General features: G+C 38.4%; 3 protein-coding genes and 1 long non-coding RNA gene across 4 annotated transcripts; 3 read left to right on the forward strand and 1 right to left on the reverse strand.

The window, feature by feature from the left end:
• Positions 1 to 610: 610 nt before the first annotated feature.
• Positions 611 to 5,446, forward strand: KT1 (potassium transporter 1). The gene is made up of 9 exons (XM_021960653.2): positions 611 to 959; positions 1,806 to 2,049; positions 2,352 to 2,597; positions 3,139 to 3,189; positions 3,295 to 3,555; positions 3,648 to 3,700; positions 3,821 to 3,935; positions 4,029 to 4,283; positions 4,363 to 5,446. The coding sequence occupies exons 1-9, from the start codon at positions 915 to 917 to the stop codon at positions 5,313 to 5,315; spliced, it is 2,223 nt and encodes a 740-aa protein (XP_021816345.1). The 5' UTR covers positions 611 to 914; the 3' UTR covers positions 5,316 to 5,446.
• Positions 5,447 to 6,587: 1,141 nt separating this feature from the next.
• On the forward strand, positions 6,588 to 10,233 carry LOC110758718 (pyruvate decarboxylase 1-like). Its single transcript, XM_088254067.1, has 6 exons — positions 6,588 to 7,272; positions 8,220 to 8,383; positions 8,520 to 9,170; positions 9,258 to 9,375; positions 9,474 to 9,662; positions 9,893 to 10,233. Exons 1-6 carry the CDS (start codon positions 6,748 to 6,750, stop codon positions 10,061 to 10,063), a joined length of 1,818 nt encoding a protein of 605 aa, XP_088110193.1. The 5' UTR covers positions 6,588 to 6,747; the 3' UTR covers positions 10,064 to 10,233.
• A 2,259-nt stretch (positions 10,234 to 12,492) lies between these two features.
• On the forward strand, positions 12,493 to 14,739 carry LOC110758745 (CHUP1-like protein). The gene is made up of 5 exons (XM_021960662.2): positions 12,493 to 13,263; positions 13,353 to 13,669; positions 13,763 to 13,874; positions 14,287 to 14,418; positions 14,507 to 14,739. The coding sequence occupies exons 1-5, from the start codon at positions 12,631 to 12,633 to the stop codon at positions 14,594 to 14,596; spliced, it is 1,284 nt and encodes a 427-aa protein (XP_021816354.1). The 5' UTR covers positions 12,493 to 12,630; the 3' UTR covers positions 14,597 to 14,739.
• A 392-nt stretch (positions 14,740 to 15,131) lies between these two features.
• LOC110758746 (uncharacterized) lies at positions 15,132 to 15,788 on the reverse strand. The gene is made up of 2 exons (XR_002526983.2): positions 15,539 to 15,788; positions 15,132 to 15,365 (listed from the first exon to the last, which is right to left on the reverse strand). It is a non-coding gene; the product is annotated as an uncharacterized LOC110758746 (long non-coding RNA).
• Positions 15,789 to 19,968: the final 4,180 nt, after the last annotated feature.

Consider the following 19,968-nt stretch of genomic DNA (forward strand, 5'->3'; position numbering starts at 1 on the left):
GTTACAAGGCAGTAGGTATCATTGAGGAGTGGTAAAATGCCCAATTTCATAACCTAATTCTGCTAGCATCCAGCTTATTTTGATCAGTCAAACTTAGATACAGGAGGGTGATAGTGACACTGTGACTAACAAAATCCTTTTTTTTTTTTCTGAACCATGAGGTGGTCCTGGATGGGCCCCAATTATGGGTGGCACCTTTAAGCCTTAACCACAATTCAGACTAATCCCCACTCACACCGGGTCGGCCCGTAAGGGGTAAAGTGTTGGCCAAAGTGGTGACTCCGTACGAGAGCAGGGATCGAACCTCTGACCTCTCTTAAGGAATGAGAGTGCCGAACCACTCATACCAACCACCTTGGTTTAACAAAATCCTTTTCAATTTGCCTGAACTCACATCCTTTTCATGGACTAACAAAATTTAAATTAGGAAAATCGACTTTCCACCTAATCTTAATCTCTACGCACAATGACACTCTGAATGTGATGCCCATTTGTCAGTCAAATCAAGTGTTTATTATGCCTTTGACTACAATCAACATACTTTCACATAATTGTTAATAAAACTGATTAGCTTATTTTATTGTGTTTTTCTTGGTTTTGGGTTCTGGGTTTATATTTATGTAATAGTATAATGATGTTAAGATTAAAATAGTGGGGAAGGGGATAAGTACAATACAAAGTTGGAGGATTGAAAATTACAAAAATCTGAAAGAGAGGTAAAAAGAGCATTGAATGCCTTTTGCAACCTGAGTTTGGAAGCACAACATAACACTTGCCTTCTCACTTCCTACGTTCTCTACTCTCTCCTTGTATAAACTCTTTCTCAGCCTTTCTTCCACTTGTTTTCCTCTGTCCATCTCTCTCTCTCTCTCTCTCTCTCTCTCTCTCTCTCTCTCTCTCTCTCTCTCTCTACCATGAATCCGTCTGAAGAATTAATGGAGCAGGGAATATCTCCACGGGTATTCTTCTTTCTCACCTCATAATTAAGCACTTTGCATTATTTCATGACAGTGTTAACATTTTTCTCAATATTATTAGTTGCTTCGTTTTATGATGTCATTGCTATGTTATTATTAATATTTTTGCATTTTCTTGTGTGCTTAATAGCCTTATGAATGTCATGCATTTTGCAAGGTTTCTTGGACAAAGAGGTTTTACTGAAATGCTTCTCTTTAAAATTAGTGAGGTTTTGAACGATTTTATGCATATATGAAATTAAATGTGCATCTGGAGCATGCAGCTCCTATGGAACAGGGACATTTGAGAGAGAGAGAGAGAGAGAGAGAGAGAGAGAGAGAGAGAGAGAGCAGGGGTTCCTGTTTTTAAAATTGTTATTTCTGGTTTCTGGGTAAATTAGATCCATTTAACAAAAATGGGCTCTGAAAAGATAACTAAAGCAGTCATTATTACCGAAGAAGTACAAGTTGGTTGGTTTTGCTTCACTAACACAGGGATTTAGAGGCATCTATTTTTCATTTCAAGAATTTGCACAAAGTGTGCATCTTTTACAGTTTTGTCAACAGACTTTATATTTTCTTTGCTTCGAAAGGCGTCTGCTTTTTTTCTCTAGGAAAAGTAGATTGAATGAAAGGATTTACCTTAGAATTTAAGCAGCCAGATAAATAAAGATTGAGAACAGAGCATAAAATCTCAATGAAGTAAATTTATTCTTCAATGTAGCTGCTGAACTATGGGGTCATGAACTTTTATTAGCTTTGAGTCCTGACAAACCTGCTTAGATCTTTCTAAACCATTGATTTATTGAACTTGTTCATATATGTTTAAAGTTTGTTGTCTTGAATCAGAATATGCAGAAGGTATCCTATACAACCGTGCTCACATTGGCTTATCAAAGTCTGGGAGTGGTTTATGGTGATCTCAGTACATCCCCTCTCTATGTTTACAAGACGACCTTCTCTGGAAAGTTGAGCTTTCATGAGGATGATGAAGAGATTTTTGGCGTGCTTTCCTTTATTTTCTGGACGTTTACTCTCATTGCTCTCTGCAAATATGTTTTCGTTGTGATGTTGGCTGATGACAATGGTGAAGGTACAGTTTTGTTGTTTTCATTTGAGTACTAACTGATAGCTAAATAACCGGATTCATCTAATCACTTAGGCTTCCCATCACCGTCTAATGGTTGGTTTCAGCTTTGCACATATACAACACCAGTTTCAACACTGAAAAAAAGAAGAAAATGTTCAGCTCAAGCTTCTTGTAATTTTTTGTCTGATCGTTATCTCATCTAGTTTTGCAATAGACCTTTGCAATAAGCTTTTAAGGTATTGACTATAGATTTGGATATGATAGAAAGACAGTTTCTCAATACCAATGTTGTGCAAATGGTGCAGGTGGTACCTTTGCCTTGTACTCCCTTCTCTGCCGTCATGCAAGAATAAGCATTCTACCTAATCAAGAAATCACAGATGAGAAATTGTCTGAGTATGTGACAGAAGGAACCACAGATACATGGCAGAGTTCAGCTCAGAAATTATTCTTCGACAAGCACCCAAGATTTCGCAAAGGGCTACTGGTTTTTGTTCTATTTGGAACCTGTATGGCAATTGGTGATGGTGTACTCACTCCTGCAATATCAGGTGGCTAGTGTAATCAAATCCTCTGTGGTGATGTTTATATTCTGACCCGTACAAGTTCCATTACCTGAAATTTTCAAATTCTAGGCTAGCTCATCTTAACTTCTCAAGATATTGATGTGGTTGTGAATAAGCATCATATCCTTCAGATTACAGGTATAAATTCTGATAATTTTGTGACATGTTAGACACATAGAAATACACATTATACATGTGTCCATGAAAATAATTTGGTTGAATCTGATTTTTAAATGCTACCTGTATTTAAAACATGTACGTATCCTATTATGACAGAGCTAAAGAAGTACTATGCTGCACTAGCGTGGCATATACAGTTTGGAGATTTGTTAGGCAGAACGTGTTTGAAAGAGGGAAATGACTATGTATAACATATATTTATATGATGATTTATTTCCAAACCCCAACAAGTATCTCGTGGTCTTTCGCTATCATATCGAATTTAATTAGAGTCTTTTAGTGCTCAAATTGTCTGTTAATAAGAGACCATAACATAATAGAGATTCTCCTGTATTTCTCCTTTCAGTTCTTTCAGCAGTCTCAGGAATTAAGCTTAAGTTCACAGAACTCCATGACAGTAAGTCTAACTTCTTTCATTACCATACCAATATGTAACCTTTTAAACATTCATGCTTCACTATTCACTAAACTTCTGTTTGGTTTCTTTCTTTCTGTCTCTCAGATTATGTTGTCATAATTTCATGTGTCCTCTTAGTGGGGCTTTTCTCCCTTCAGCATCAAGGAACACACAGAGTTGCTTTCATGTTTGCTCCAATTGTTACAGCATGGCTTCTGTGTATTAGTGGCATTGGAATATACAACATATTTCATTGGAATCGACGTATATTTCACGCACTTTCTCCAGTTTACATGTTGAAGTTCCTTAGAAGCACAGGCGTTGAAGGATGGGTTTCGTTAGCAGGAGTTGTTCTTTCAATCACAGGTATCTCTTTGAACTCCTGATGCAGTAATTGTGGTTTACTTGCTGCTAAAGAGAGCTACTGGAAACTAGTTTCCTCCGGAATATTATCTCAGGTGTAGAGGCGATGTTTGCTAATTTGGGCCATTTCTCTCCGCTTTCAATAAAGGTAACTTTTCAGTCAATTGTACTTACAGATTCTGATGCCTTGAATGATTGAAATGGCATCTATAAATTAGTTCTATCTTATTTGAATATTAATGTTGAAACACTTGGCATCGAATCCCAGATGGCCTTCACATTACTAGTATATCCCTCTCTCGTTATTTCATACATGGGTGAGGCTGCATTCCTTTCCAAGCACCATGAAGACATTCAGAGAAGTTTCTATAAAGCCATACCAGGTAAGAAGTTATCAATTTATCATAGTACCCAAATAGTTTATATGATTCGTTGTCATCTTTCGTATTTATGCCATTGTTATATGGCCGCTGCAGAAGCTGTGTTTTGGCCAGTGTTCATAATTGCCACTTTTGCATCCGTGGTCGGAAGCCAGGCAGTAATTTCAGCTACCTTCTCCATTATAAGCCAGTGCTGTGCACTGAAATGCTTTCCCCGCGTGAAGATAGTTCATACCTCAAGCAAAATATATGGGCAAATATACATTCCAGAGGTCAATTGGATGTTAATGTGCCTTTGTTTAGCTGTGACAATTGGATTGAGGGACACAAACATGATGGGTCATGCATATGGTATAAATCTGAGCACTATTTCTATGGTATACTTACTATTTTCATGAATGAACTCTGATCATGTTGTTGGATTTGGTAGGGCTGGCAGTCACCACTGTAATGTTTGTGACAACTTGCTTGATGGCTCTGGTAATGATAATTGTCTGGAAGAAAAGGATACTAAATGCAGTAGCATTTTTAATGCTCTTTGGATCAATTGAGCTGATTTACATATCAGCATCCATCAGCAAGATCCCAGAAGGTGGATGGATCCCGGTTGTGCTGTCTCTGATCTTTATGGGTGTGACGTACATATGGAACTATGGAACAATGATGAAACACCAATTTGATGTTGAAAACAAGGTCTCAATTAATAGAATAGTGTGCTTAGGGCCTAGCCTTGGCATGGTTCGGGTCCCTGGAATTGGACTTGTTTACACTAATTTGGTGACCGGGATACCACCAGTTTTCGGACACTTTGTAACTAATCTACCTGCATTCCATAAGGTGCTAATTTTCGTCTGTGTCAAATCTGTTCAAGTACCCCACGTTAGCGGAAAGGAAAGGTTGCTCATTGGTAGGGTAGGCCCGAAGGAGTGTGGCATGTTCCGGTGCATTGTGAGGTATGGTTACAAGGATCTTCAACAGGAAACCTGTAATTTTGAGAATATATTGGTGTCTAGTATACTACAGTTTGTAGAAACAGAGGAAGAATGTCCTTTGAAACCAATAACTGGATGCTCTAGAGAGTTTGCAGATGCCGAAGCCCGTTATGCTCCAGATCACACTTTTGTTGACTCGAATGATGTAGAAAACATGGAAACTTCTCTTTCTAAAGATGAGTCCCTGCGGATATTAGAAGCCAAAGAATCTGGTGTCACTTATATTCTTGGACATTCGCATGCAAAGGCAAAGAAATCATCATCCTTTTTCAAGAAAGTTGCTATAGATATTGTTTATGCCTTTCTGAGAAAGAACTGTAGGGAGCCTGATGTTGTTTTGAACGTGCCTCATACCTCTTTGCTGGAAGTCGGTATGATTTACTATGTCTAACTTCTAGGATGAAGGCATACTATGGTACTATCCATCAGAAGATCAAGTACGTTTTGTGCTTTGTTCGAAACTTGCAGATATTTCAGGTTTATATGTTACACTATGTATCAGAGAGAGTAAGCCATTGTTAATGGTTGTATCTTAGAGCTAATATAAACAAAATAGTTGAACTAACACTAACAAAGTTTTGTATATTCTGATTCTCCATCTTGAAGTCTTGATTCTTTTAACACGCAGTTACAGAGAAGCCACGCCAAAATGTTTTCCACTCTGGAGAAAAGAAAATCTACGTTCTTTATGATATAATGCAATTGTAGTCGCACAAATCTATGTTATTTACTTCTCGTTTGAATGAAGGCACACAACATGAGTCTTTTAAGAGCAGCAAAAAGCTCATTTCTGTTGAAAAGAATAAAAACTGTCAAATGTGCAAAACTGGTGGCACAGCTTATGGTTTAGAAATCAGTGGTCTCTATCTATGACAAAATCTTTTCTGTACTTTCCCTGCATGGAATTGATCAACTGGCACCGCCTTTTCTCCTCTCACTCTCTCTCCTCGACAAAGCATTATTGCAAGAGGACTGACACACTGGCTTAACCAATTGGTCTAACTCTCTCTATCTTTCCCTAAAAACAGAAGAGGGAACCTCTGTAGTGCCCTGGAAAGGAAGCCTTAGGTCGCACTTAGACCACCATGGAAACAATATTTGTGTGATCTTGACAGTCCATAGGAATTTAAGCACATTCCTACCACTGATTTGAACCCTAGGTAAAAATGTTTTCTTATTTATCATATGACATTAGCTGTGATTGAAATGTTTTGTCACGAATTCTAACTAATGTTAATTAATTTTATTTTATTTTAATGGAAATATGATTTCAGATATTGCAAAGATTTAAGGAAGAAAATTCCATTTTCTTTAGGAAATGACTTGGGTATTCGTCAAGAAAAAATATAAGGAAATGAATTGGGTACCAAGGTATTACCTAATATGTACTCGTAATTACAATTAATTGTGATACAAGAACAGCTGAGAATATTACCATATATATATGTAAAACAATTATTTATTTTCACAATACTAAAAACGAATTTTAATACCAAAAAATTATAGGACAGAAATGAAAAAAATTATAATAACAGGACACTGGTGTAGCTGTCCTTCTCCTATACTTGGCACTCACTCAATTACCATACATAACACGAAAGAGTCTTGTCCTCTTCCCCAAGAAACCACACCACCTTATTTCACGTCTACAACCATCTCTATATAAATCCCTCCACTCTCTCTCCTCCTCCCAACATTCTCTCAAAGATCCAATCTTTTCTCTGATTTTGTTGTCTAGATCCACTAGAAAAACAAAACCCAATCTTGTTTTCTCTCCATTTCACTAACAAAGCTCTCTGTTTAAAGCTCTCTGTTTTATAACCATGGCCACCAGCATTGGCTCACTGGACTCATGCAAACCCACCAACAACAATGTCGGCTGTCCTCCCCAAAACGGAACAGCTTCAGTCCATGACTCTCACCCTCCTTCCACCATTGCCTCTTCTGACGCCACTCTAGGCCGCCACCTGGCCCGCCGCCTCGTGGAGATTGGTGTTCAAGATGTGTTCTCTGTGCCCGGTGATTTTAACCTTACCCTTCTTGACCACCTCATTGCTGAGCCAGGGCTCAAGAACATTGGCTGCTGCAATGAGCTCAATGCTGGGTATGCTGCTGATGGCTATGCCAGGGCTCGTGGGGTTGGGGCTTGTGTTGTCACTTTCACAGTGGGTGGGCTTAGTGTTCTCAATGCCATTGCTGGTGCTTACAGTGAGAACCTTCCTGTCATTTGTATTGTTGGAGGGCCTAACACAAATGATTATGGCACCAACAGAATTCTTCACCACACCATTGGTTTGGCCGATTTTAGCCAAGAACTCCGTTGCTTCCAGACCGTCACCTGCTTTCAAGTAAGCCCAACTCTTTATTTTACATCTTTGATTTCTTGAATATATGGAAGGGAAGATTCAATCTGATGATATGGTATGTTTTGTTATAAGGACAGTAAGTTTTCTTTTTTTTGGGAAATTTGGATTTGGGTTCATATAATATGTAGTGTTTTTTGGGCAAATTGGGAATTTGGTTCCTTTGCCAATATCAAGGATGAAAATATCGGCCGATATATCCTTCTTCCCCCTCATCGGCGATATATCCCGATAACTCCCGATATCCTCGATATTTACCAATATTTCCCAATACTAGACAAATAACCCAGAAATTTGTCTTCAGTTTTGAAAGTAATCATAGGTCCCAGCTACTGAATCAATGTCAAAAACCACGCTCTAATACTTAGTAGCTTCTCCTTTCTTCTCTTTTCAGTCATTTCGGCTATCATTTGCTCCTCCTCTCCTCTCTCTGGTTGATTGGTTTCTTATGTGTTTGATTTTATTTTTCACCTAATCTTCTATCTCTCATTTCCTTTATCATTAAGTCTGATTCTTGTAACATAATGTTGGGTTATGTATTAATGGGTTGGGTTGGGTTATGTTTGAATAATGTTGTCTTTGTTGTGCTAAGTCTAATTGTATTTATTTTCAGGATTTTCATCGCGCATTATAATATACGTACATTTCATCATATACATATCTTATACTTAGTATATTTTGAATTTTATTAGTTCAATACAATCATTGATAATGTGCTTAATATCTATGAAAGTTTCACTTCAAAATTCCGTGTTTTTAAGTCATTGTCTGTCTTTTTTGTCGATTTTCCCCAATACCTAAAACGACATAGATATATCCCCGAAATATCCGTAAATTGAAAACCCGATAATATTTGTATCGCCGATATTTTCATCCTTGGCCAATATATACAGCCAAGTGATTGATCTGGTTTGTGTGATTTGCTATGTCAGGCTGTGGTGAATAACTTGGAAGATGCACATGAACAAATTGATACAGCCATTTCTACTGCTCTCAAAGAAAGCAAGCCAGTCTATATTAGCATCAGTTGCAACATGCCTGGCATTCCACATCCAACTTTTAGCAGAGAGCCCATCAAATTTTCTATCTCACCTAGGTAACTTCTTTGTTAATCCTTGATGGTTTCTTCTATGAGATGGCAGGTTGACAGTCTGCCAACATAATATTTCCTCAGCAGGGCTTCTTGAGTTTGAGATGCTTGTTTATGTTAATTCGATGATTTCTTGATACAGAATGACTAACAAGATGGGGCTAGAAGTTGCTGTGGAGGCGGCAGCAGCCTTCTTAAACAAGGCGGTGAAGCCAGTGATGGTGGGCGGACCAAAACTCCGAGTGGCAAAGGCCCATGAAGCCTTTGTTGAGTTTGCAGATGCCAGTGGCTATGCAGTTTCTGTGATGCCATCAGCCAAAGGGCATTTCCCAGAAACCCACCCTCACTACATGGGGACATACTGGGGAGCTGTGGGCACTGCCTACTGTGGTGAGATTGTGGAGTCTGCTGATGCATACTTGTTTGCTGGTCCAATCTTCAATGACTACAGCTCTGTTGGGTACTCTCTCCTTCTCAAAAAGGAGAAGGCAATCATTGTGCAGCCCGATCGTGTGGTCATTGGCAATGGCCCTTCTTTTGGCTGTGTTCTAATGAAGGACTTTTTACAAGCACTTGCAAAAAGAGTCAACAAAAACACAACTGCTTATGAAAACTACCACAGAATCTTCGTCCCAGAGGGCCAGCCTCTCAAATGTCAACCTAATGAGCCTTTGAGAGTCAACATTATGTTCCAGCACATTCAGAAACTTCTTTCAGCTGATACTGCTGTTATTGCTGAGACCGGAGATTCTTGGTTTAACTGCCAGAAACTAAAATTGCCAGAAGGATGTGGGTGAGCATGCAACAAAGAACCTATCAATTTCATTTTGAGGCTTTTTATTGTGACAAAATCATTAGAGAGAAAAAGTTGGTGTTGCAGGTATGAATTCCAGATGCAATATGGTTCCATTGGTTGGTCTGTTGGTGCAACTCTTGGGTATGCACAATCGGTACCAAGCAAGCGTGTCATTGCTTGCATTGGTGATGGGAGCTTCCAGGTTAGAACGTTTCAACCATTGTTAATCAAACTTTAGATTTCATAGAAATGTTGTTGAATTGATCTAAAAGCTTGTATATATGACATTTTGGGTGACAGGTGACTGCACAAGATGTGTCAACCATGATTCGATGTGAACAAAAGAGCATCATTTTCCTTATCAACAATGGTGGATACACCATAGAAGTTGAAATCCATGATGGGCCTTACAATGTGATCAAAAACTGGAACTACACGGGTTTGGTGGATGCAATCCACAATGGTGAAGGAAACTGCTGGACAACCAAGGTTGGTGATACAAAAATATTCTATAGAATAGGCGCATATGCTTTAGGCAGCTGCTATTCCTATTGTAATTTTACACTCTAAAAACAATATTTAATTGTTTTTAACACACTCGGGAATAGAGTGCATGATGAGAAATTGGAAGTGTGAATAACGTTGTCATAGCTTTATTAGACTAATACTGAATTGGAGACGTTAAATCATGATTACATTTCTGTTTATTTTTGTCTCAGGTTCGTACTGAAGAGGAACTAATAGAAGCCATTGCAACAGCAACGGGGGAGAAGAAAGACTGCCTGTGCTTCATAGAAGTGATTGTTCACAAGGATGACACGAGCAAAGAGCTGCTTGAATGGGGGTCCAGGGTCTCTTCTGCCAATAGCCGTCTACCAAATCCTCAATAAAAACCATCCTTGGGGATGATTTAAAACAAAAATTAGAATAAGGGCGAAATTATGTCTTAGTAGTTTACTATTTTCTCTGTTTCTGGTTTCTACTTGTGAAAGAACCCAATTTTTTAATTTTGAAATGCATGAGTTATTTTCTGCTTCATTCGAATCATTCCTATGCTTTGAACTCTTTAGTGGGTGCGACTCTGGTAGTGAAGTGGATGACTATTGCTATTGCTTATGGAAATAGGGGTTGAATTTGAAGGTGTGGGAATGATTTTGAATGCGAAAATCATTTCACGATTTCACAAGATGAAAGAGTTTGTAGGAATGTTAATCACACTCGCTTAATTTGACAACGTATATTTATCAATGATCTAAAACTTGTTTTGTACTTAAATAATTTACTTAGAACACTCGTTCATGCTTGTGTGAGTGACTACCAAAAGTTTCTGGTCACTTACACTACGCTACTACTACTATTTAGGTTTTGCTACATTGACTAGCTTGACTGAAGAAACCAAATGAGCAATTAACCCACCAGGACTAGAGTTTGGTTTTCTAATCCACCTGGATATAAGCCAGCTGTGGTCAATCCAATTGACATCCCAATCTGCTAATCGACCTGGATATAAGCCACATCATGTTAACAGCCTGTATGATTTTAACATCCCTACGGCAAAGACTGAGATGCCTCGTGAAAGACAGAATTAAGGGACCTTCTAAGAGCCTTTCAATAAGGGGACCTTGTAAGCAGATGATCACATCTGATTTTTCTGTTTCCCTTTATGTAGGGTCATGCCTGTCTTGCAAATAAATTGTCTACCTACTTGCTTCCCAGTTTCTCAATCTTTTTATGTACTTTTATTTATATAAAAAAATCTTCTGGTTAAGCATTTTTCTGTGCTTGCCACAAGCCCAAATCAATGTATGGGGTCCTGCACATTCATGTTCCCCCATGCTGCTACACTTATTCTGGTTTTGAGTCTTGATCAAGCTGTTTATCTTTGACCCCCCTAAGGTTCCCTTGCTTGTAGGGTATTTTGATCAAGCCTCCCCTAGAAAACTAAAGCTGAATTTGAAGTGGACTTGTGCCAAATCAGTGAGAAGAATAAAAACCCTTTAAAAAGATTTAAAGATGATGATGCCCTAGTAAATACACCTCAAGTCTAGGTGAGCATTTGACCTACCTTTCAATTTCAGCCTTAGTGCTTTACTGTTCTTAACCATGACACCCTTCTTCATGTTTTTGTAACTTTTTCATGGAAGCACAGGAAAAAAATAAAGCAAAAATGGGAAGATCTCGATCTGGTGGGCTGTAAATATCAAGGCTTTTACTTTTTCTTTAATTTTTTCTCTGTCAGCATCCTTCACTTCTGCCCATTTTCCCTTCACTTTTCCCTGCTTTTGGCTTTGCTTCACAAGCAAAGAATAGAAAATGCTAATTCCATTTTGTCATAATCTCATGAAGGACTAAATCAATTGCCAATATCACCATCAACCAAGAGGGTCACCGACCTTACACTAAGATTCACCTAATGATTTCAACATCCCAGTCAAAGAATGACACCTGGACAACAACGATTGGCCACGTAAGCATAGGCATTACTTTAGGAAGTTGTTAATTAGCAATTAATCATATACCATTTACTGTTTGGAACAAGCTCCAAAAGACTACGTGTAAAATATGAAATAAATGACATACCTGGTGCATATGATACTGACAACAAATGTGTAAAGTTAGATGTAAATTGTTGGCTCACTCTCACAACTTAAGCTTTTGAAATCAGTAGTCGTCTAACAAGTTATTCGAGTCTACTTTGCAAGGGGTCTTGAGTTCGAATCATGTTTCTCACTTCTTTGCTTATTAGTAGTGTGTAGGGTGGGGATGCACTTGTATGTTTGTCTCGCTTCTCGTATTGATTTTTTGTATAAGCTTAATATACATTGTTAGTTTATTTTCTAATAGCTTAAAACGTTTCTGTTTAATGATTGTCTAGCAAACTACACTACCTTGCTATTGCTATTACTATTTTAACATGATTGCAAGATATATTAAAAACTAAAGAAAAAGACATGGGGTTTGTGGTAAATTTGACAGAAGAATATAATGTTGCACCTAAAACAAGTACTTGCAACAATTATGCTGATCCCTCACCTGCAATGTTACATGGCCCTATGACAGTATAATAAATCTTGGTATAAGACGGATGAGAACTGGTAAGAACTATACAAGCACGAGCTGCCCTCGTCCCTGGGCAACTGTAAGCTATTGATGCTTTATGGGACCCACATGCATCAACGGGACTCGGGAGAGACATATGCTAGTACCAGCACGGCTCAAATTTGGAAATGTCATAAGGGTCTACTCTTGAATTCTTAATTACCTAAACAAACATTACCAACATATATAGGGGGATTAACTAGAGCAACACTCGTCAGGCTTACGTGCACACACCAAACCTTACATCAAAAGTAAGACCATAACATAAAAGAGGAACGACCCAGCTACTCATTGTCATATCTAGCCATCTCCTCTTCTGTCATCCTTATAGTGAAAGCAGAGCAAACAACTAACAGGGATGCCAGAAGAAGATGAAAACGCAGAGATCATCACCTTCCTCAAGAAAGAACTCGAAGACTCTCTCGAAAAGAAGGGTTCATTGGAGAAAGAAAATCATGAGCTCAGACAAGAAGTTGCCCGTCTCAAAGCTCAAATAACTTCCCTCAAAGCACACAACAGTGAGAGAAAATCTGTTCTCTGGAAGAAGTTTCAGAACTCTATGGAGAACAATTATACTGACGCATCTCAACAGAAACAATCAGCTTTTGTAGATATATCAGAGCAAAGTCCAGCCAAGGAGAAAATATGTCCAAGACCAGACAACACAGAATCTCAAGCCACAAAGGAAAGGCCAGCAAGACTACCAACCAACGCACCACCACCACCAAGGCCTCCTCCAATTTCACCCAAGGAGGTGAAAGAGAATAAGGGGCTATCAGCACCAGCACCGCCACCTCCGCCTCCTCCCTCAAAATCACTACTCGGATCAAAAGGAGTCCGCCGTGTGCCGGAAGTAATTGAGCTGTACCGTTCACTTACAAGGAAAGATCCACACATGGAGAACAAAGCCAACCCTGCAGGAGTTCATGTTTTTGCTCTTACCAAGAACATGATTGGAGAAATCGAAAACCGTTCGTCTTATCTTTCAGCTGTAAGTATAATGTAGCAGACGCTATTCTTCAAATCTCATAACAAACACCAATTTTCTCAAAAGTTGTAATGTGCATGATTTATGGACAGATAAAGTCAGAGGTCGAAACACAAGCAGAGTTCATCAATTTCCTGATCAGTGAGGTTGAGTCTGCAAAATTTACAAACATTGCTGATGTAGAAGCATTTGTAAACTGGCTGGACCGGCAGCTGTCTTCGTTGGTTGATGAGAGAGCAGTGCTTAAACATTTCCCGCAGTGGCCGGAACGAAAAGCGGACACACTGCGGGAAGCTGCTTGCAACTACAGAGACCTCAGAAATCTGAAATCTGAAGTCACATCATTTGAAGACAACATGAAAGAGCCAATGATCCTTGCTCTAAGAAGAATGGAAGCATTACAAGACAGGCAAGCATTAGAGTACAAAAACTTGTTACTATTTCATTTAATTTCATGCAATATAGTGAATTAAATTTTGAAGGTCACAATTTCAATTTGCAGGTTGGAAAGAAGTGTTAGCAGTGCAGAGAGGACAAGGGAGAGTGCCAGCAAGAAATACAGAGATTTCCAGATCCCATGGGAATGGATGCTAGACTCAGGGCTGATGGGCCAGGTAGGTGGAGCAATTAGCAAAATTAATTATTAATTTCACTACCTTTATTGCTTTAAGGTCCCCCTGATAATTATGCCTTGCCAACAACTTTATATTTGGTAATTATTCTTGAGTGAGGTATCTGTATTTACATTTGACTTCAATTTAAATGTTACTAAATTGGGGTAAATTTTAGCTTAAGGGTCTAATTTCAACTAATTACAATGATGTGGAAACAAGAAAATTAGAACACTAATTGACAGCCCTTCTCATTATTCTACAAAACTTTACAAAAGCAAATCCATGAGGATCAGCTTTTAGTGATCACAGATTTCCAAATTTTCAAGCAAGGGATGGAAATAACATTCATTTGAAAGCAACCTCTTGTTTTCACCACCAGTAATAACTGAATATCTTTGTCCAATACTTGCAGATGAAATTAAGTTCACTAAGGCTAGCCAATGAGTACATGAAAAGGATCATCAAGGAAGTTCAGTCTAGTGACTGCTCAAGAGAAGATAATCTTTTGCTTCAAGGAGTCCGGTTCGCTTTCCGGGTACACCAGGTAACCCTAATTGCTCCTCAAACTCATGATTCTAATTTGTAACCCTAATTGTTATACCGAGTACTGACACACACAACATTACATTCAGTTTGCAGGTGGTTTCAATTCAGAGACCGTACTTACATTTGAGGAACTGAAGAAGATAGGGACGAATAGTAGCAGAAATGGCACGCTTTAGCAGTATACTTGAATCCCAAATTGATCAGTGGGATATAAGCAGACTAGTAGTATCACAAACTGTGTTTTGTGAACTGACTAATGGCATAAAATATGTTCGAAAATTATTAACTTGGTCAGAATGCCAAATTATCTGAATATAAATTACTCCCCCGGGCTCTCACCCAATATCGCTTGTATAAAAAATAAAAATGATAAACATAGATCATGAGATTTTGCAACTACCATTGGATTGTTCATGGGCCACATTTTACAATAAAATTTCAATGGTAGACCAAAATTTCACTGATCAAATGTGGCCAGTGAAGCTAATCCCCAATTCCTTCACTATTTGCTCAAATTTGAGGACAAATTGAGTAAAAAAGTTAATTTGGAAAAGAGCATTTCAATGACAATCAAACCACAACCCAGAAATGCAATCTGTATGAAAGAAACATAAACATGCCCAAAAGCATAATTTCAGAAACCACATTCCGATTAGTAACATGTAAATTCATAATTTCATCAAAACTAAACCAAATAATTATAAATAACAATTGAAAAAAACAGTCAAATTTCATTTAAAGATTAGGAAATGTAGCAGAAAGATAGAAATAAGAACACCAAGGTTTTCTCATATTAATTCTAACAAACCACTAAGTCTGACAAAACTCAAAAGCCTAAAGATAGAAACGCCATGCGAAAGAGCTGCACAGCTGAAGCTATCACTTAGATCTCTGCCTCATCTTTCGGCGCTTCCTCTTCAACCTCCTCATGCGCTTCTTCTTCCACTGCAGCACATTTTACCATTTATATCAATTTCATTTTTCAAGGATCGGAAGCTATGGCATTCTTTGGTAAGCTTATCAGAAAAAAAAAAAAACTTTTCAACAAAAACATAAGAACGAGGATGTATAGACTAAACAATTTGACGTTTCTATTAGGGTTTTGATTTTAGTTGTACCTTGGCTCTCATGGCGACGAAGCGAGACTGAAACCTTTGCTCTCCTTCTTCGAAGTCGTTCGATGAAGATGAAAAATGGGAGGTGCCCTATTTGAGAGAGGCAGTGAGGGGTTGGCAGCGTTTATAAGCAAAAACCCTAGCTCTGTTTTGGGCCCTCCAGATGTAATCCGAAGGATGTGGGCTCGGTCCAAGTAAAAGTTCAAATCCGATCCGTTTATAATTATTGGGCTTAGTAAATAATAAATGGAAATGCTAAATATACTCCAAATCTGACATATTCTCAACAACTTGGGCATTTTTTGTATCAATTTACATTGGTTCTACATTATTAGTCTTCCTTTTTTTAATGTCTAACGAGGGGTGTGTCTTATCATGTGTGAAGTAAATTCAGACAAGAGATTTGGGATTATTAATAATTATTGTTAGTACGAAATTATGTTGGCATTTCTTAGAACTTAGTATAGGTTTGAAAGTGTCATTTAGCTAGAAGGTTAAAGCAAAATTGTTATAGGTTTGAAAGTGTCATTTAGCTAGAAGGTTAAAGCAAAATTGTTGTTTCTGATTTCCAGAAACTGCAAGATTGAAACAGCTCAGCAATTTCCGAATTCCAGAATTGTGATTTAACACATCTGAGCCATTTGATCTGAAGGGTAAGACATGTCATTTTTCATGCATTCATGTTGGGAACGTTTTTTAAAGTCTGATATGATTTTATTTCATTGATTTTTAAAATCAATTAAAATCCCTTTAGGAATGCATCGTATTTAAGCATGTTTGTTTCAAATTGATTTGCTTTCCTTTTTCTTCACGTCCTATCAAGCCTCTTTTTTTAGGTCAAGTCTTGAGTGCTTGCAAATCAAGTTAACTATCATATACTCTATTAAAAATTAATTGTGATATTCTTGAAACTTGCTTCAATAATATCAAGGGTCTTTAAAGAGTCATATTGTGACAAAAACCTTCTTGCTTTGGCTCATACCTATTTGGTGGTTTTGGTTTTGACTAGGAAACATATCTTTGGTTAGCCTTCAATGAAATTGATTGTGTTTTTGATGTGGACTTTTCTTCCTAGAGAAGAAAAAGTTATATAAAATAAGGCTTGATGTTTTTCTTATTGGTATAGCTTTTGAACAATAATTTTGTGTGCTTAAACATTTAAGAAAGCTGCGTTTTTTATTATAGATAAATCATCAAGTGTTCCATGTTTACTTGGTGATTTATCAAACACTTTTATCATTCATATTGCATTCATTTGCATGTTCGGTGACTCATACGGTTGAGGGCACCAAGATCGTTGTGGCGGTTTTTCTCCGGTGAGCTTGAATCGATCGTGACCAGTATCAGATTCAACATAAGGAGAGTTGGAAGAACTCTGGCGAGCTTGAAGCAATCATGACCAGTATTGCGTTCAACATAAGGAGTGTCTAAAGATTATTCCGTGACAGAAGTTGAGTTACGAAGAAGTCAGTAAACATTATCTAGAATGTGTCTAGAATAAGTGTAATAACCCAGAAAACAAAAAAAACAAAAAAACCAGAACCCTTTTCTCTCTCTCCCTCTCCCTGTTGCGCAGAACCCCCATCCCCTTTGAATTTTCACACAGCTGCCACCCCCCTCTCCTTCATAACCACCGCCGGCCACGAGACCGGTCAAGATAGGACTGCCACCACCCCAACTACCCATCCTGCTGCATCCCAGCCATCATTAGCCGCTCCAGCCGCCGGAAAATCGAAGAAACAGCTGGTATTTCGCTCGAATTTCACCGGCTTCGTTCTCCCTCCTCCGGCCACCAAACTTACAGGACATGGTTATTAAAATGTGTGGAACCTATATGAACTCTCGGATTGATAATTGGAGGTTGTGGACCCCACGGGGTCCCGAGTTGACTTTTTCTAGAAATTATCCCTTATAGAGTCTCGGGTCTTTTCAGACCGTTCTAATCATTGGAAATGCTTAAGTGGGCATATGAATGGTCTTAAACTAGGTTCACGCACTTTTAGAAGCGGGGGGTCAGGGTTTTGGGATTAAATATTGATGTTGAGCAATTTTATTAATTAAATATATTTAATGGCTTAAATAGGTACTCGGGCACCATCTGACCCGCAGGAGGGTCCCTCGAAGGGTCAAGCTAGCTCGAACGCCTAGTGAGTGGACTTTTGTTTTTTAAATAAATTTTATACGATTAAAGTTTTATTATATGACCATGAATAAATTGTTATGACTTTTACTTTCCAAGCATAACTTTTTGAATTCAAATATTTCTATTAAATTTTGTTTATGTTTAAAGAATAAATGGCTTGGAAAGTAGGAAAGGAAGTGATAACAGGATTAAAGGATATGAGCAACAGGATTTAAGGATGGAATGAGGAATAGTTTTATAATTTTTCCAGTAAATATTTTTAAACCACCAGAGGTACTCATGTTGCTTTTGGATATGTTGCTTTCGGTGTTAATGTTGCCTCAGTTATTATGTTGCCTTCAGATATGTCAGCGTGTTTGACAGTTGCCCTACGAGTCTTAAGGATATTCGAACCGTGTGGAGCGAGGAATGCGGATCAAGTTGACTAAATGTCCCCTGAATCCTGCGAGGAATGTGGCTCGGGTGGACTTTGTGTTACTGAGGCCTGCGAGGATGTGTCACACCACGTGACACAAGGAATTGACGGAAATGAGGGAATTGAATATAAGCTCATGGAATTGACGGTTATATATATAATGGGTTAGTATGTTCATATTCTACTTTCTAAAACTTTATTTTTGTCCACTCACACTTTTAAATATTTTGCACCCCTAGGCAGTAAGTGTGAACTTGAGCACCACCACCGGGCATTCGTCATCACTCTTCCTTCTCTTCCCACTATGTAGGGCATATTATATTTCCGCATTTCTTTTGTAAATAAGTAGATGAGTATTGCTCTAAAAATTGCCCTAGGGTTCTGTAAGGCCGGAGGCCACATAATTCTATTGTAGGATTGCTAGATTGTAAATTTAAAGCATGTTGAACGTTGGGATATAAATTGCTTTTCATGCAGGTGTAAATTTTTGGGTAACGTACATTCATAATGGAGATTCTGCCAAATTTTCGACAGAAGTCAAACCCTAAAGTAACTTAGTCTTCATAAGAAGGGCAATTTGGTCATTTGTGCCCGGCATCGGCCAGGTGTCGGACACACATAGGGTTCGGCATAAATTCCAAAGTGAAATTTGGGTCGGGTCCTGTCATTAAGTGTGTGAGTACTTCTTGTAATTATCATTCTATAGTGGATTTGTTTTGGACTAAGGAGTCCCGTGGATGTTCTCCAGAGGTGGGGTTTTACCACGTAAAATAATTCTCTGCATGTTTCTTTATTTTATGCTCAACAGTTTCAGGATTGATAAGTCATATCAATCCTGCTACTGAAGTTTATTTTTATTTATTGATTATAATTTTAAATTGGCCTATTCACCCCCTCTAAGAATTTTGGTCATCCTATAGGTAATTTCAATTATTTCAAACGTTTTTCAGGAGCAATAGTTCATGAACTTGTACTCGATTCGCATTTTGTTTCTTGAATTCACAAAATGGTTATTGTAGTCCTTCAACTCCACTTATGTTAGTGCCATTGTTCATGACATTACTTTCTTTTTTTTTTGGGTCAAATTTACAGGCAAAACAATATTTTGATGTTCTTTCTAATGAGCAAAACACCAGCATCCCAAACTCCCACCCAGCCACAACCGCCGACCACCCTATTCTCCGACTTATACCCAGCCACCCACCTCATTCAACAAATTCGATCCCAACGCCCACCATTGAAGCCACCCCAAACCCATCCTAAATTGATATCCTCACCCAATCACCCCTAACCCACTACACAAACACAACACCCACTCCCCCCCTACACCCTTCCCCCTCCCCCAAAATGCACCAACCCCACCCACCCGTTTCCACTCCCTCTCCCCAACGAGAGAAACTCTCATGCAATGGGGATAACACCTTTTGTTATTTCCGACCAATAACTCAATGATACGTAGGATAACTTTTCAATGTATCATTGTGTTATTGTCCGAGAATAGCAAAATAGTGATATCCTTGTTACAAGTAAGTTTTTTTTGCTCCCCAACGTACCTCCCTCACCTGCCCTTCTCTGTCTCTGTGCTTTTGGTTGGGAAATAATTTCTCTATCTCTCTTGTGAGATTGTTCTTCATTGATGGGGTGGGAATGTTGGGTTTTGGTACAAAGTAGTGGTGGGAGTGGTAAATCTGGTGTGAGTGATGGGGGGTTGAACTTGAAATGACAATTTTACCCTTGAATTTAACAACAACAAAAATGTAATTGATTTGACGACATGACCAACTGCTAACATAATAGAATTGAAGGACTACAACAATCATTTTGCAAATTCAAATGCCAAAATGTAAATCGAGTACAAATTTAGGAACTATTGCA

This window comes from Prunus avium, chromosome 6, assembly GCF_965620075.1.
Source record: "Prunus avium chromosome 6, drPruAviu1.hap1.1, whole genome shotgun sequence".
NCBI classification, from domain to species: domain Eukaryota; kingdom Viridiplantae; phylum Streptophyta; class Magnoliopsida; order Rosales; family Rosaceae; genus Prunus; species Prunus avium.

Excerpts from the sequence above, each read along its gene's own strand:
- KT1 (XM_021960653.2), top strand. The coding sequence starts at position 915 with ATGAATCCGTCTGAAGAATTAATGGAGCAGGGAATATCTCCACGG. Across the intron at positions 960-1,805 it reads AGCAGGGAATATCTCCACGG|AATATGCAGAAGGTATCCTA; the intron begins GTATTCTTCTTT and ends GTCTTGAATCAG. Across the intron at positions 3,701-3,820 it reads TCTCTCCGCTTTCAATAAAG|ATGGCCTTCACATTACTAGT; the intron begins GTAACTTTTCAG and ends ATCGAATCCCAG.
- LOC110758718 (XM_088254067.1), top strand. The coding sequence starts at position 6,748 with ATGGCCACCAGCATTGGCTCACTGGACTCATGCAAACCCACCAACAAC. Across the intron at positions 8,384-8,519 it reads AAATTTTCTATCTCACCTAG|AATGACTAACAAGATGGGGC; the intron begins GTAACTTCTTTG and ends TTCTTGATACAG. Across the intron at positions 9,663-9,892 it reads GAAACTGCTGGACAACCAAG|GTTCGTACTGAAGAGGAACT; the intron begins GTTGGTGATACA and ends TTTTTGTCTCAG.
- LOC110758745 (XM_021960662.2), top strand. The coding sequence starts at position 12,631 with ATGCCAGAAGAAGATGAAAACGCAGAGATCATCACCTTCCTCAAGAAA. Across the intron at positions 13,875-14,286 it reads ACTCAGGGCTGATGGGCCAG|ATGAAATTAAGTTCACTAAG; the intron begins GTAGGTGGAGCA and ends CAATACTTGCAG. Across the intron at positions 14,419-14,506 it reads TCGCTTTCCGGGTACACCAG|TTTGCAGGTGGTTTCAATTC; the intron begins GTAACCCTAATT and ends CATTACATTCAG.